Source organism: Panthera leo, chromosome E1 (genome assembly GCF_018350215.1).
Source record: "Panthera leo isolate Ple1 chromosome E1, P.leo_Ple1_pat1.1, whole genome shotgun sequence".
Taxonomy (NCBI): Eukaryota; Metazoa; Chordata; class Mammalia; order Carnivora; family Felidae; genus Panthera; species Panthera leo.
In genome coordinates this window covers 22,736,026-22,748,145 of record NC_056692.1, presented here as the reverse complement: position 1 = coordinate 22,748,145, position 12,120 = coordinate 22,736,026, and the positions used below count along the sequence as shown (strand labels likewise).

Below are 12,120 nucleotides of genomic sequence, written 5' to 3'. Positions count from 1 at the left end.
AGAGACCCACTGATGTGTTGCCTGTTTATATTACTTATATAGGTAGGTATGGCATGGGGGAAAACAGGTAAAACAAGCCTAGCACATGCTGATAATTACCGAATCTGATGATGGTAAATGGATTCATTTCACTTATCTCATTTTCATTTAGTCACTTTAATTTTGAATATGTTTGAAAATTCCCAAAATATAAAGTATAAATAAATAAATAAATGGCATACATGTTACTTGAGAGTAGGATCTGGCCAAAACCAGCCCTTCCTCCATAATGAAAACTTAAAATAAGTTAAATTAGGCTTGTTCCAGAATCATTCCACCCTCTCAACTGATCTGGATAAAGTTTTAAGTTCTAAGTGCTTGGGTACAAAAAAAAGAAAAGAGCAGAAAAAAGAAAAAGCAAGCCTTTACTAAACCATCAGTTACTCCCTATCCCTAATCATCTAATTTTGTAGGTTCTACTTTGAAGAATTTACATTAGTGTAAAAATGCCTTTTTCTCCCCAAAATGGAATTGCCTAAATGAGTTAGAATTCATTTTCACCTCACTCCACTCCACATTCCTAGCCCCACTATTTAACAAGTTTCCATGAGTGCACAATACCCTATTCATCTGGATGCCTGAAACTGGGAGCACGGAAGCCAAATACTTTTCATCTTCTCATTTGTCCTCAGGTAGAAAATTTCCAGTACAGCTGCTCAGAGTAACCGTGACTCAGAAACAACACTAAAATACAACTTAGGACCAACTACACAGTCTATAACATAGATACTAATGCCTTGTAAATTTCTTTTTTTTTTTTTTTTTAAACTTATTTAAGGGAGAGCACACATGCAGCACAGGGGCAGAGAGAATCCCAAGCAGGCTCTGAACTGTCAGCGCAGGGCCTAACACGGGGCTCAAACCCACGAACCGTGATATCACGTGACCTGAGCCAAAATCAAGAGCTGGACGCTCAACCAACTGAGGCACCCAGACGCCCCTATAAATTTCTTCCTGTATGGAATAAAAAAAAGCGGGGGAGAAGTCACATGATCTTACTTGAGGTGGAAAAAAGGAAAGGCTGAATCTTCTTACTGATGGTGACATCCTATCAGAAGTCATAGTTTAAGCACATCCATATCTGCACCCACTTCTGTACCTAGAAGGTGGCTAAAAAGATTCCTGATAATAGTAAGTACCATAGTACCCTAAAAAAAAAGTGGGGCTTGCTTCATCCTTTGACCTTGATACTAAACTTGAAGGAGAATAAACAGAAGCCAAGGCTATTCAAAGAATAAGATGAACCAAATGAAATATCAAAGCAGAGATCTGAGTGGGTAATTTCCAAGTGAGAGGCAATGTCTATTTCAAGGCAAATTCCAGAAAGTTCAACAACAAGAAAAATATTCAAAGATTACTCATTTGATTAACTCACAATTATTCACCTCTAAGTAAATATTGTATTAGGCAAAAAGGGGAGAAAAGGTGGCCATATTCCTTCATCTTCTCAGCAATGATACTTTGACCAATCATTGAATTCAAATGAGCTCCAATAACCAGCAGAGTCAACATACCACTTGGGACTTTCTCCCCTTCATTATATGGACAAAGTTAAAAATGTTAATATGAGAAATAAAAGTACTCCAAACTTTAAGGTGTTAAGTTGTTTTCCAGCTCCTAAATGTTTAAAGGTTTTTTTTGGTTAAGTTTATTTATTTATTTATTGAGAGAGAGAGAGAAAGAGAGAGAACGCATGCACAAACAAGCATAAGCGTGGGAGGGGCAGATAGAGAGGGAGAGAAAGAATCCCAAGCAGGCTCTGCACCATCAGCACAGAGTCTGATGTGGGGCTCGAGCTCACCAACCTGTGAGATCATGACCTGAGCTGAAACCAAGAGTCTGACGCTCAACCGACTGAGCCACCCAGGCACTCCTAGCTACCAAATGTTTAAAACGTTAGTTGTCAAAAGAGAATCTTGTCCTAGAATTTTCCTGTAGAAGAATGCATAAAAATCACTAAGCAATAAATATAACTTTGTTTCTACTGCCACACTGCTAGAAAAGACCACAAACATCTGAAGAAATCATCTTTAAAAAACTGCTATCAATTTAAGGTAAAATCCTCTTAAAAAAATGATGAAAGAACCGGTTGCTGAGCAAATACAGGGATAGGTATGATGCAAAGGTTTGCTTTAAGACCCTGGTATTTTAGTAGTTGGTTTTCACCTCAGAAACACCTACAGTGTGAGACAGATAATCTGAGGGACACACAGAATTCATACTTCCCATAGCTAACCTAGGTTTCAATGTCCCAAACATAAGATTTGTTTTAAACACGCTTTTTTAAAAGGGACCCATTTTAAGCACTATTCTCTTTATAAAAGCAGAAGTTTGTTACCATTGGATTTGAATCTGCTATGAGATCCCGCAGAGAATCCAGAAATCCCTGATCCTCTACCATTTGGGCATTGATATCATGGAGTTTTGCCACACAGACTGCTGCTGTTTTCCGAACATAGGGATCTTCATCCTTCAAACACTTGCGGAGGGGCTCACACAGATATTCTGTAATCTTGTCCACCCGGATGCACCCCATGGTCCTGACTGCCAAGGCCCGAATGAGAGGATTAGGATCTTCACAGTCCTTTAAAAAAAAAAAAAAAAAAAAAAAAAAAATCATTGACAACTGTAGGTGTACATGGTAACTAAAAGTAAATAGTCTAGTTTATACAAACCACAAAAAAATATTTCCTTCATTCTATATCAGAACATAAATCATCCCATGCTATTGTTTCCTAAGTACAAACCTTAGTTGCCTATTTAAGAGTTTAGCTTAGAAAATCATTTAATTGTTTTATAAACACAGTGAAGAAATGCCCAGGAGGGCAGCACCTTAGTGAGCTGGTAATACCATCCCCATGGCTATTAGTGGACCTGCCTTAACAACAGGAAAAAAATGAGGAATTGAAAAGATGTGTTCCACTCCAGAGCCAGTCTGCAAGTATCAAGTAGAGAGAAAATAGGTTGGGACTTTCTGGGGCCTACAGCCAAGAAAGCAAAGGAGAGAGAAACTGGTTTGGGCCTGCCCCAAGTTCCTGGAGTTAAGCAGCAGAGAGAGCCCTCCAAGATCCCAATTAACATACATTCTCCTTTTTTTTTCCCCCAAATGAGGGATTTATTTACTTATTTATTTTTAAGTGAACTCTACACCCAACATGGGGCTCAAACTCATGGACCCAAGTTCAAGAGTTGCATATTCTACCAACTGAGCCAGCCAGGCACTCCTACATTCTCCTTTATTAGCAAATGCTTCCAAATACAGTACAAATAGAATACTCCTTAAATTGCACTATGCTAAAAAATTTCTTTAAACACTCTAAACCTTGTATACACCAAAGTACAAAACAAGTAAACTAAATTATCTTTCCAATGATGTAGTCCACCTATGAACCACCAGACAGAACGTTATGTTCTCTGATTTTGTACAATGTAGCTAAACACAGGTAAAGAACAAAAATTCCATAAGAAAGAAAGCGTAGGGGCGCCTGGGTGGCGCAGTCGGTTAAGCGTCCGACTTCAGCCAGATCACGATCTTGTGGTCCGTGAGTTCGAGCCCCGCGTCGGGCTCCGGGCTGATGGCTCGGAGCCTGGAGCCTGTTTCCGATTCTGTGTCTCCCTCTCTCTCTGCCCCTCCCCCGTTCATGCTCTGTCTCTCTCTGTCCCAAAAATAAATAAAAAACGTTGAAAAAAAAAAATTAAAAAAAAAAAAAAAAGAAAGAAAGAAAGCATATAGTTTATTTTTCAGAACAGTTTAATAAAAGCTAATTTTAGAAATACTGTCTTTTTTTTAATGCAGACTAAATTCCCAACAAAGGGGAAAAAACAGCAAAAAACCCTATATATATATATATATATATATATATATATATATACACACATATATATATATGTATATATACATATATAAAATATTAAAATATGTACTTTTTAATAGGTACAGCCTCATTATGTCCATCAAATCTAATGATAGGAAAACTATGACTGCATGTTTAATAATAAGAAATTTCTTAATGGTCAATTTTTTAAGATGTGAAAATTGTAGTTATGTTTCAAAAAGAGATCTTATTCTGACAAATGTAAGGATGAAATTATTTTTCATCTTTATCATGTTTGGGATTTACGTTAAAATTATCTAGTAGGAAAATGAGGAGGAGTCAGGAAAACATGTATGGGAGAATAAATAAAACACGACTGGTCATGGGTTATTAACTACTGCAACTACAAGATGGGTAGGAATTTATAATACGATTTCCTCTACTTCATTATGTTTGAAAGTTTCCATAATAAAAAAATTAATCCAGTGTTAAGACCTATTAAGTAAGACAAAACAGAGGTAGTAGTTCCTGTGGTTTCTACTACTTCTAACTCATAAGCATAATTTTTACAAAGGGAAACTAGATAAAGCCCAGGTTACTGAAACTGCAATGATATACCTAAGCTTTGTCAGCCTGGGTAGGTAAAACATTAAGGCTTCTTCACCTGCTTTTCTTCTTCCATCTGGCAAGGACACCAAGACCAGCTAACTGAAAGCTCTCCATATGGTCTGAATTGGATGACAAATGCTGGCATAAAGAAGGCTTAAAAACATGAACATTCCTAGTCAGTGCCAGTACTTCTCCAGAGGCCCTCTTTTGGAAGAGAGGTTGCTTATTTGCAATGCAGACATTAACTATATCAAGAAACACTTCTGAAAAGGTTACTTGAGACAGAAGAGACTGGTCTTGAGTCCCTGGGGGAAATGTTACCTTCACAAAGCTGTTGACAGCCATGATGGCCATGTCTGGCTGACTCTTGGCGTAGTTCATCAAATAAAGGTACACGAGCTTCTTTAATTCCAGATTGTCGGTTTGCATACAGTTCACTACATCTGGAAAGAGAGAGCTAAGAGGAGAAAAGAGAAAAGAAAAATGAAAAGATGTTGGTGTCAAGCCAATGGATAGAACCTGAAGAAATGGCCTTATTTTACAAAGTGATCTGATGCAAGGACAAATGTCCCCATGGCAATAATAATTATCTCACTGAGATGAATTTCTAAAGAAACTATAACCCTGGGTCTCAAAAAAGTCTCTAAAAATAGAGTTTTTACGAAACTTTTCATTACAAAAATTCCTAACAAATAGAAACAGCAGTATAATGAACCCAATATATCCATCACCCAGCTATAAACAAGTATTAATACATGTCCTCAATCCATTCTCCTTCCCTCCCTGTCCCTATCCCATCTAGTTGCTCTGGATTATTTTTAACCAAATCCTAGACATCATATAATTTCACATATAATATTTTAGGACATACCTTTTAGAAATGTTGCTTTTAATTTTTTTTTTTTTTTTTTTTAACGTTTACTCCCTTTTTGAGAGACAGAGACAGAGTGTGAGCAGGGCAGGGGGCAGAGAGAGGGAGACACAGAATCCGAAGCAGGCTCCAGGCTCTGAGCTGTCAGCACAGAGCCCGACACGGGGCTTGAACTCACAAACTGTGAGATCATGACCCGAGCCAAAGTCAGACACTTAACCAACTGAGCCACCCAGGCACCCCTGGAATGTTGCTTTTAAAAAAACAGTCTTTATCACATATACAAATTAACAGTAATTCTACATATCAATTCATTGTAGGTTCAACGCACTATGGTTGCTATATTTTTTAAATGTTCATATTCTTCTATCCCTGGCTAGTGAGAACTTACTTAGTTCGCTTCTGAGTCCCTGGGATGTGACCCTGTATTTTCACCAGTTTCCTTGCTTTCTGGTAGGACATGATGTTCCATCCAGGATCACTTGGTTGATTTCTAATCTTACAATTAAAATCAGTCATTTTTCTAAGACGTCCTGATTCCCTTCTAGTGGAATTTATTTCTTTTTTTTTTTCTTTAGTTTATTTGAGAGAAAGAGCAAGCGAGCACGTGCAAGTGGGGAAGGGGCACAGAGAGAGGGAGAGAGAGAATCCCAAGCAGGCTCCATGCTGTCAGTGCAGAGCCCGACAAGAGGCTCGATTCCACGAACTATTGAGATCATGACCTTAACCCCAAATCAAGAATCAGACGCTTAACCAACTGAGCGACTCAGGTGCCCCTATTTCTTTATTCTTAATATTACGTATTCAGACAATCAAAACGAGTTTCCTCAAATATAAAAGGAGTTTACACTTTTTCCAAGTCCAAGTCATTTCATGATTTACTACTTTCCTGTAAAGCCAAAGGAAAGTGGCATCATTAGTTTAGAAGGTGAGCTTATTGGATTTTAACATATAAGCTCTATTTTTAAAATATAGGTGAACTATAATTTTATGAGTGATTAGCAATTAAACTTCCCCCTTAAAGCTTTATCAAAGTACTGTAAAACTTCTAAATACTTCTGAACATCTTACTACAAGTACACAGAAAGCAAATGTCAGTATATTTCTACAAAAAGGAGAATGGCTGAAATAACTGGTCACATGGTACAGCTCCTGGACACACACACACACACAATAAGCAGAAAGAGTTATTTACAGAAAGGAGGATGGACAGCAAAGTCAAAGAATCCACCTTATCTCCAATGAACCAATGACTTCTGCTCTGAAAGGCAAACTGTTTAATCTGAATATACATACCTAGTTTCAAGCACATGTGGATACTCAACAAACACTAATTAACATTCCCCCAAAATGAATGTTCTTTCCATTTCTTAGAATAACTCATGGGCAAAACAACTAAAAACTGACAAACAAATGTGACACATTAACCAACAGTAAATTTAAGATCCTGAGTAATTTAATTCCAACAACCTGCCCAAGATCAAAAAGATCTTGGTCAAAAACAAAGTTCTAGAGGTAAAAACTGTTAAGTATCAACCTATAAAGTTAGAAAGTTGATTTTTCCAATATGGTAGCCACTGGTCATATGTAGCTACTCACTGGCAGTGTGGCTAGTCTGAACTATGATGTGAAGTGTATGTATATACATGTATATATATATATATATATATATATATATATATGAGATATATATACATATGAGATATATATATGTATATATATACACACGCACATATACATATACACATACGTATATATTTATGTATATATAAAATACACATTGGATCTTGAAGACTTAGTATGAAAAATATAATGTAAATTACCTCATTAATAATTTTTATTATTTTTAAATTTCATATTGGAATGATACTCGATATACTGTTAAATAAAATATATTATTAGAATTTCATCTATGTTTTATTTTAACTTGGCTATCAGAAAACTTTAAATCATATATGGGGCTCACATTGTATTTCTTTCTCACAGCACTGAACTTGAAGTTACTTGGAGGGGAGACTGAAATATGATAACCTATGAATAGCTCAGCTCTATTTATTCTGCCTCTTTGAGCTATCTAGGCACGGCACAAATCCCATCTCCTCCGAGAAGTGTTCTTCAACTATTCCTATTTACATGTATCTCTCTTTTGTAGAACTCTTATTGCCTTTAATGTATACTCTAGTTCCTAATAATAAAATCGTATTTTATTACTCCCTAAGTTTTCAGATTTTGGGTCTCTTCAACTAGATAGTAAATACAATGAAGGCCAAAAGATATCTACTATCATTTTGTTTAAACTATGATATGTGGGGCGCCAGGGTAGCTCAGTCAATTGAGTGTTCAAATTCTTGATTTTGGCTCAGGTCATGATCTCACGGTTCATGGTTTCGAGCCCTGCATCGGACTCTCCACTCTCACTGCAGAGCCTGCTCTGACTCCTCTATCTCCCTCTCTCTCTGCCCCTCCTCAGCTTGCATGCATGTGCATACGCTTTCAAAAATAAAACACTAAAAAAAGTTCTAAAATAACAAATGCATTTCATATTAACATATCACTCTAAAGCAAAAAAATTTGTATTTTTTTAAAAAATTAAGACGATATTGTTTTACATGTTGCAAATCTCTTTAATGTCTAGTTTAAGCAATGACAGCTATATTTGCTCCTGCATTCAACCTGTTGTAGAATGTTGGTTTTTTTGTTGTTGTTGTTAAGCAATGACCTCATATTTGCTCCTGCATTCAACCTGTTGTAGAATGTTGGGTTTGTTTTTTTTTGTTGTTAAGTTATTTATTTTGAGAGAATGTGAGTGGGGAGCAGAGAGAGGGAGACAGAATAACAAGCAGGTTCCACACACTGTCAGCACAGAGCCCGATGTGAGGGTCTCACAAACCGTGAGACCATGACCTGACCAAAATCAAGAGTTGCACACCTAACCGCCTGAGCCACCCAGGCACCCCTGTAGAATGTTGTTTTGACTGAAGTGTAAGAAGCAAATCATACACATATATTAATTGGAAAAGAGAGGAGTATTTTAACAGCTTTTTCAGATAACTGGATATTCTTTGATACATTGAAGCTAGACAAAGGCTTTTTCTCTTTTGTCTTTTTCAGCACACACATTAATCAGCTTAAAAGTCAGCTACAGTGTGGAATCTGAAACCATATCAAACTTTTTAAACTTGCTTGCTATAAGATCTATCTTCTTTCACTTAATGTGAATGGATCTTTTACCCATGGATACTTCTATGATCTATGCACTGGTCATTTAGAAAATATTGGTTGAGTTATGCAGATCCTCCCAATGACACATTTCATCAGAGAACAGTAAATAATACATTAATTCATTTCACCACCAATCTCATCAGAAAAGTCTCTAAGTATTGGGATGCTGTCAAGCTCATAATGAGAGATACAAGTTTTCCAACAATCTAATTTTTACTTTAAAGCTCAAAATGGATCTGTCAATTTTTTTCTCTAGAAGTGACAGGTTCACTTTGTTCATTTTTGATAAAATGTCTCCCAAATACTGAAGATCTGATTAACTATAATTTGTCTGTCAATCATTCTTTTACTTAAAAATGGTATTCCCAGTTCAAACAATCGGCTTTTTTCCAGATCAACCAATCACACTATGTTATGCAGAAGTGCTTTATGCATAATTGCTATTTTATCGCATGGAATATTAAAAAGACCTGACTCATATTTCAAGGCTTAATAAAATACATTTTTAATGCTTCAATGAAGAATAGCCCTAAGTGAAACTGCCCTTTTTCCTGGAAGTAAGTGGTGATGAAGAATACAATGACTACTATCACAGTTTGGCACTGCTACCTTGATTTGCACTAAGGCATCAGCAGTGCAAATGTCAACACAGTGAAAAGGCAAATAACACCTAAGTATTACTATAATAGCCTTGACCTCATAAATCCCCCGAAAGGATTTTGGGAATCCTCAGGGGCTTGCGGATAATCTGTACCTATTTCCAAATGGTCTGGCCGAATTACGGGGAGAGCAGGGAGGGTGAGAAAACAGACTTTGTTAACGTTGATTTTCATCTTGAATTCAGCAACTGATTCTAGAGTTGTAGAGTTAAGAACATTGGCTCGAGCCAATTAAAGAACATATGAGGGGCGCCTGGGTGGCGCAGTCGGTTAAGCGTCCGACTTCAGCCAGGTCACGATCTCGCGGTCCGTGAGTTCGAGCCCCGCGTCAGGCTCTGGGCTGATGGCTCGGAGCCTGGAGCCTGTTTCCGATTCTGTGTCTCCCTCTCTCTCTGCCCCTCCCCCGTTCATGCTCTGTCTCTCTCTGTCCCAAAAATAAATAAAAAACGTTGAAAAAAAAAAATTTAAAAAAAAAAAAAAAAAAAAAAAAAAAAAAAGAACATATGAGCTTCTGCTTCTCGGTACATTTTTATCATCTCCTAAAACTACTTCAGCAACAGATCTGTAACTGTGCCAGCTCTCAGGAGGTTTTATGCTAGATCTGGACACAAGAAAATCAAACTGGTTTCATTCTTCAAAAAAAAGTCACAGAGTTCACGTAAAAGCAACTATACTTCCTTGTGATTTTCAGTGGGACAAACCCATTCTTATAGGTTCTTTGTTTACGACAGTTAAATGAAAAGCAGTAAAAGCCATAAAATAGGGTATGGGTCTAAAGTGACCGACAGCAGGAGTGATGACCCTTACCTAACATCCTTCCCCACAGTCATGGCAGCAATCACCTTCTTCACAGCCTCCTTCCTCTTTTCTTTCTTTTCATTGTTGAGTTCAGCCTTCAATTCAAAGATTTCTCCTACAAGAAAAGAGAACAAATTGGTAAGATCCTAGGACCAGAAAACTAGAGCAAAATACTACACTCTGTAATAAATAACATGACAGCTGACCAGAGACAGGGCAGCAACTGAAGTAGAGGATTTAAAAATTACAGGATAGGTACAATTCAAATCCCTAGAATATTAATTGACCATTGATAAAGATACCATCATTTAGGTTATGCCAGAGAGGAAGCTGCAATCCGGATCTTAGAAGCGTGGGAGTGGGGAAAAAGCAAATCTCATATCTTACTACACAGGGGAGAGAACGGCGTCTGAGGGATGATCTTCCATCAGAATTTCAAGGTCCCAAGGGAAACAATAAATGTAGGCACGGGAACAGGTTCACAAATCTGTTTTCAAGCCAAAGAGACACTAGATATCAGCTCATTCACCCACTCTCAACTTCACAGATAAAGAACTAAGGCTCAAAGATCAGAGTGAGTCAGTGACAGAGCTGCCCTTAGAACTGTGTCTCCTGACTGCTGAATCCAGAGGTTTTCAACCTTGGCTAGACACTAAATTACTTGGGAGGTATTTAAAAATAATAACGGGCTGCCTGCGTGGCTCAGTCGGTTGGGCGTCCAACTTCAGTTCAAGTCATGATCTCGCAGTCTGTGAGTTTGAGCTCCACATCAGGCTCTGTGCTGACAGCTCAGAGCCTGGAGCCTGCTCCAGACCGTGTCTCCCTCTCCCTCTGTCCCTCTCCTACTCACTTGTGTGTGCATACATGCGCTCTCTCACAAATAAATAAGCACTAAAAAAATAAAAATAAATAAAAATAACAATGCTCAGGCTCTATTCTGGGGCAAATAAATCAGCATGTCAAACAGAACTCTTAGGTTCATATTTTTTAAAGTTTCTCCAAGTGATTCTTTTTTTTTTTTTTTAAAGTTTATTTTTGACAGAGCAAGCGAGTGAGCATGAGCTAGGGAGGGGCAGAGAGAGAGGGAGACACAGAATCCAAAGCAGGCTCCAGGCTGTCAGCACAGAGCCTGACGTGGGGCTTGAACTCACGAACCGTGAGATCATGACCTGGGCCGAAGTCAGACGCTCAACCGACTGAGCCACCCAGGTGCCCCTCTCCAAGTGATTTTAATGCACAACCAGGGCTGAGAATCACTGCTCTAATTAGCACTTTAAGAAGCTGACAGGCTTTAAAGGCCCCATCCTATTCAACTGATCTAACAAAAATGATTATCTTGAAGCTTCAAGAATGGTACAAACCAGAACCATTTCTAAAGGCACAATCCTGAATGAGTACTCAGGCCCCACACTGGGAAATGCCAGGGATATCATCACTATCTTAAGGACCAGGCTCACCTATCTTCAGAAAACTGGCGCTGAAAGAAAAGGTAACAATCTTCCACCGGTTTTAAAAGAAAGAAGAAAATACACCACTAAGCCTATGAAAGAGAAATTGGCTACTCCCCGTTCAACCTTCCATCTGTACTCTTAAACTCTTCAACAACACTGCCTCATTTTCCTCCATTTCTAGGACTGTGCTTGATGTTCATTTTAACCAGACTTCATTCATCAGTACAGAAACAGTGGGGACAGCAAATTCTGAGATCTATTAAAGCCTCTCAATGGGAAGGATGAAACTGGTAAGAAACATAAAAGTTGACCACTAAAAAGGCTTGTGACATTAAAATCCACTACCAACAAGGCAAACAGATTAATGCTACAAAAATCAGCTTTATTTAATCAACAACTGCAAAAATAGCAGTCAGGAAAGCTGGGCCCTTTAGAGTCATGCTCCTCTCCATCAAGTCCTCAGCTGCCAAATCCAGCTCTCAGGGTTCCCATCATTTACTTCTAGGAACAGTAAAGGACAAGCCACAGGGTTTCAAAAGTCTGAACTGTGAATAGCAGCAGGAGCTGAAGGATCAAAACAGGATGTAACTGAAACTATTCCAATCCTAGCATAAACTTAAAGAATATGTTCCAGTGGCAGCTCTGGTGGGTGTTGC

General features: G+C 38.0%; 1 protein-coding gene across 5 annotated transcripts in view; it reads right to left on the bottom strand.

The window, feature by feature from the left end:
• The window catches only part of AP2B1 (adaptor related protein complex 2 subunit beta 1), a 133,587-nt gene that overhangs the window by 104,195 nt on the left and 17,272 nt on the right, over positions 1–12,120 (bottom strand). For all 5 annotated transcript variants that reach the window (XM_042916404.1, XM_042916403.1, XM_042916401.1 and 2 more), the window contains exons 3-5: positions 10,023–10,128; positions 4,785–4,920; positions 2,378–2,623 (exon numbers count right to left, since the gene is read on the bottom strand). In XM_042916404.1, coding sequence (XP_042772338.1) covers positions 2,378–2,623; positions 4,785–4,920; positions 10,023–10,128 — 488 coding nt within the window. The remainder of the gene's footprint in view (positions 1–2,377; positions 2,624–4,784; positions 4,921–10,022; positions 10,129–12,120) is intronic.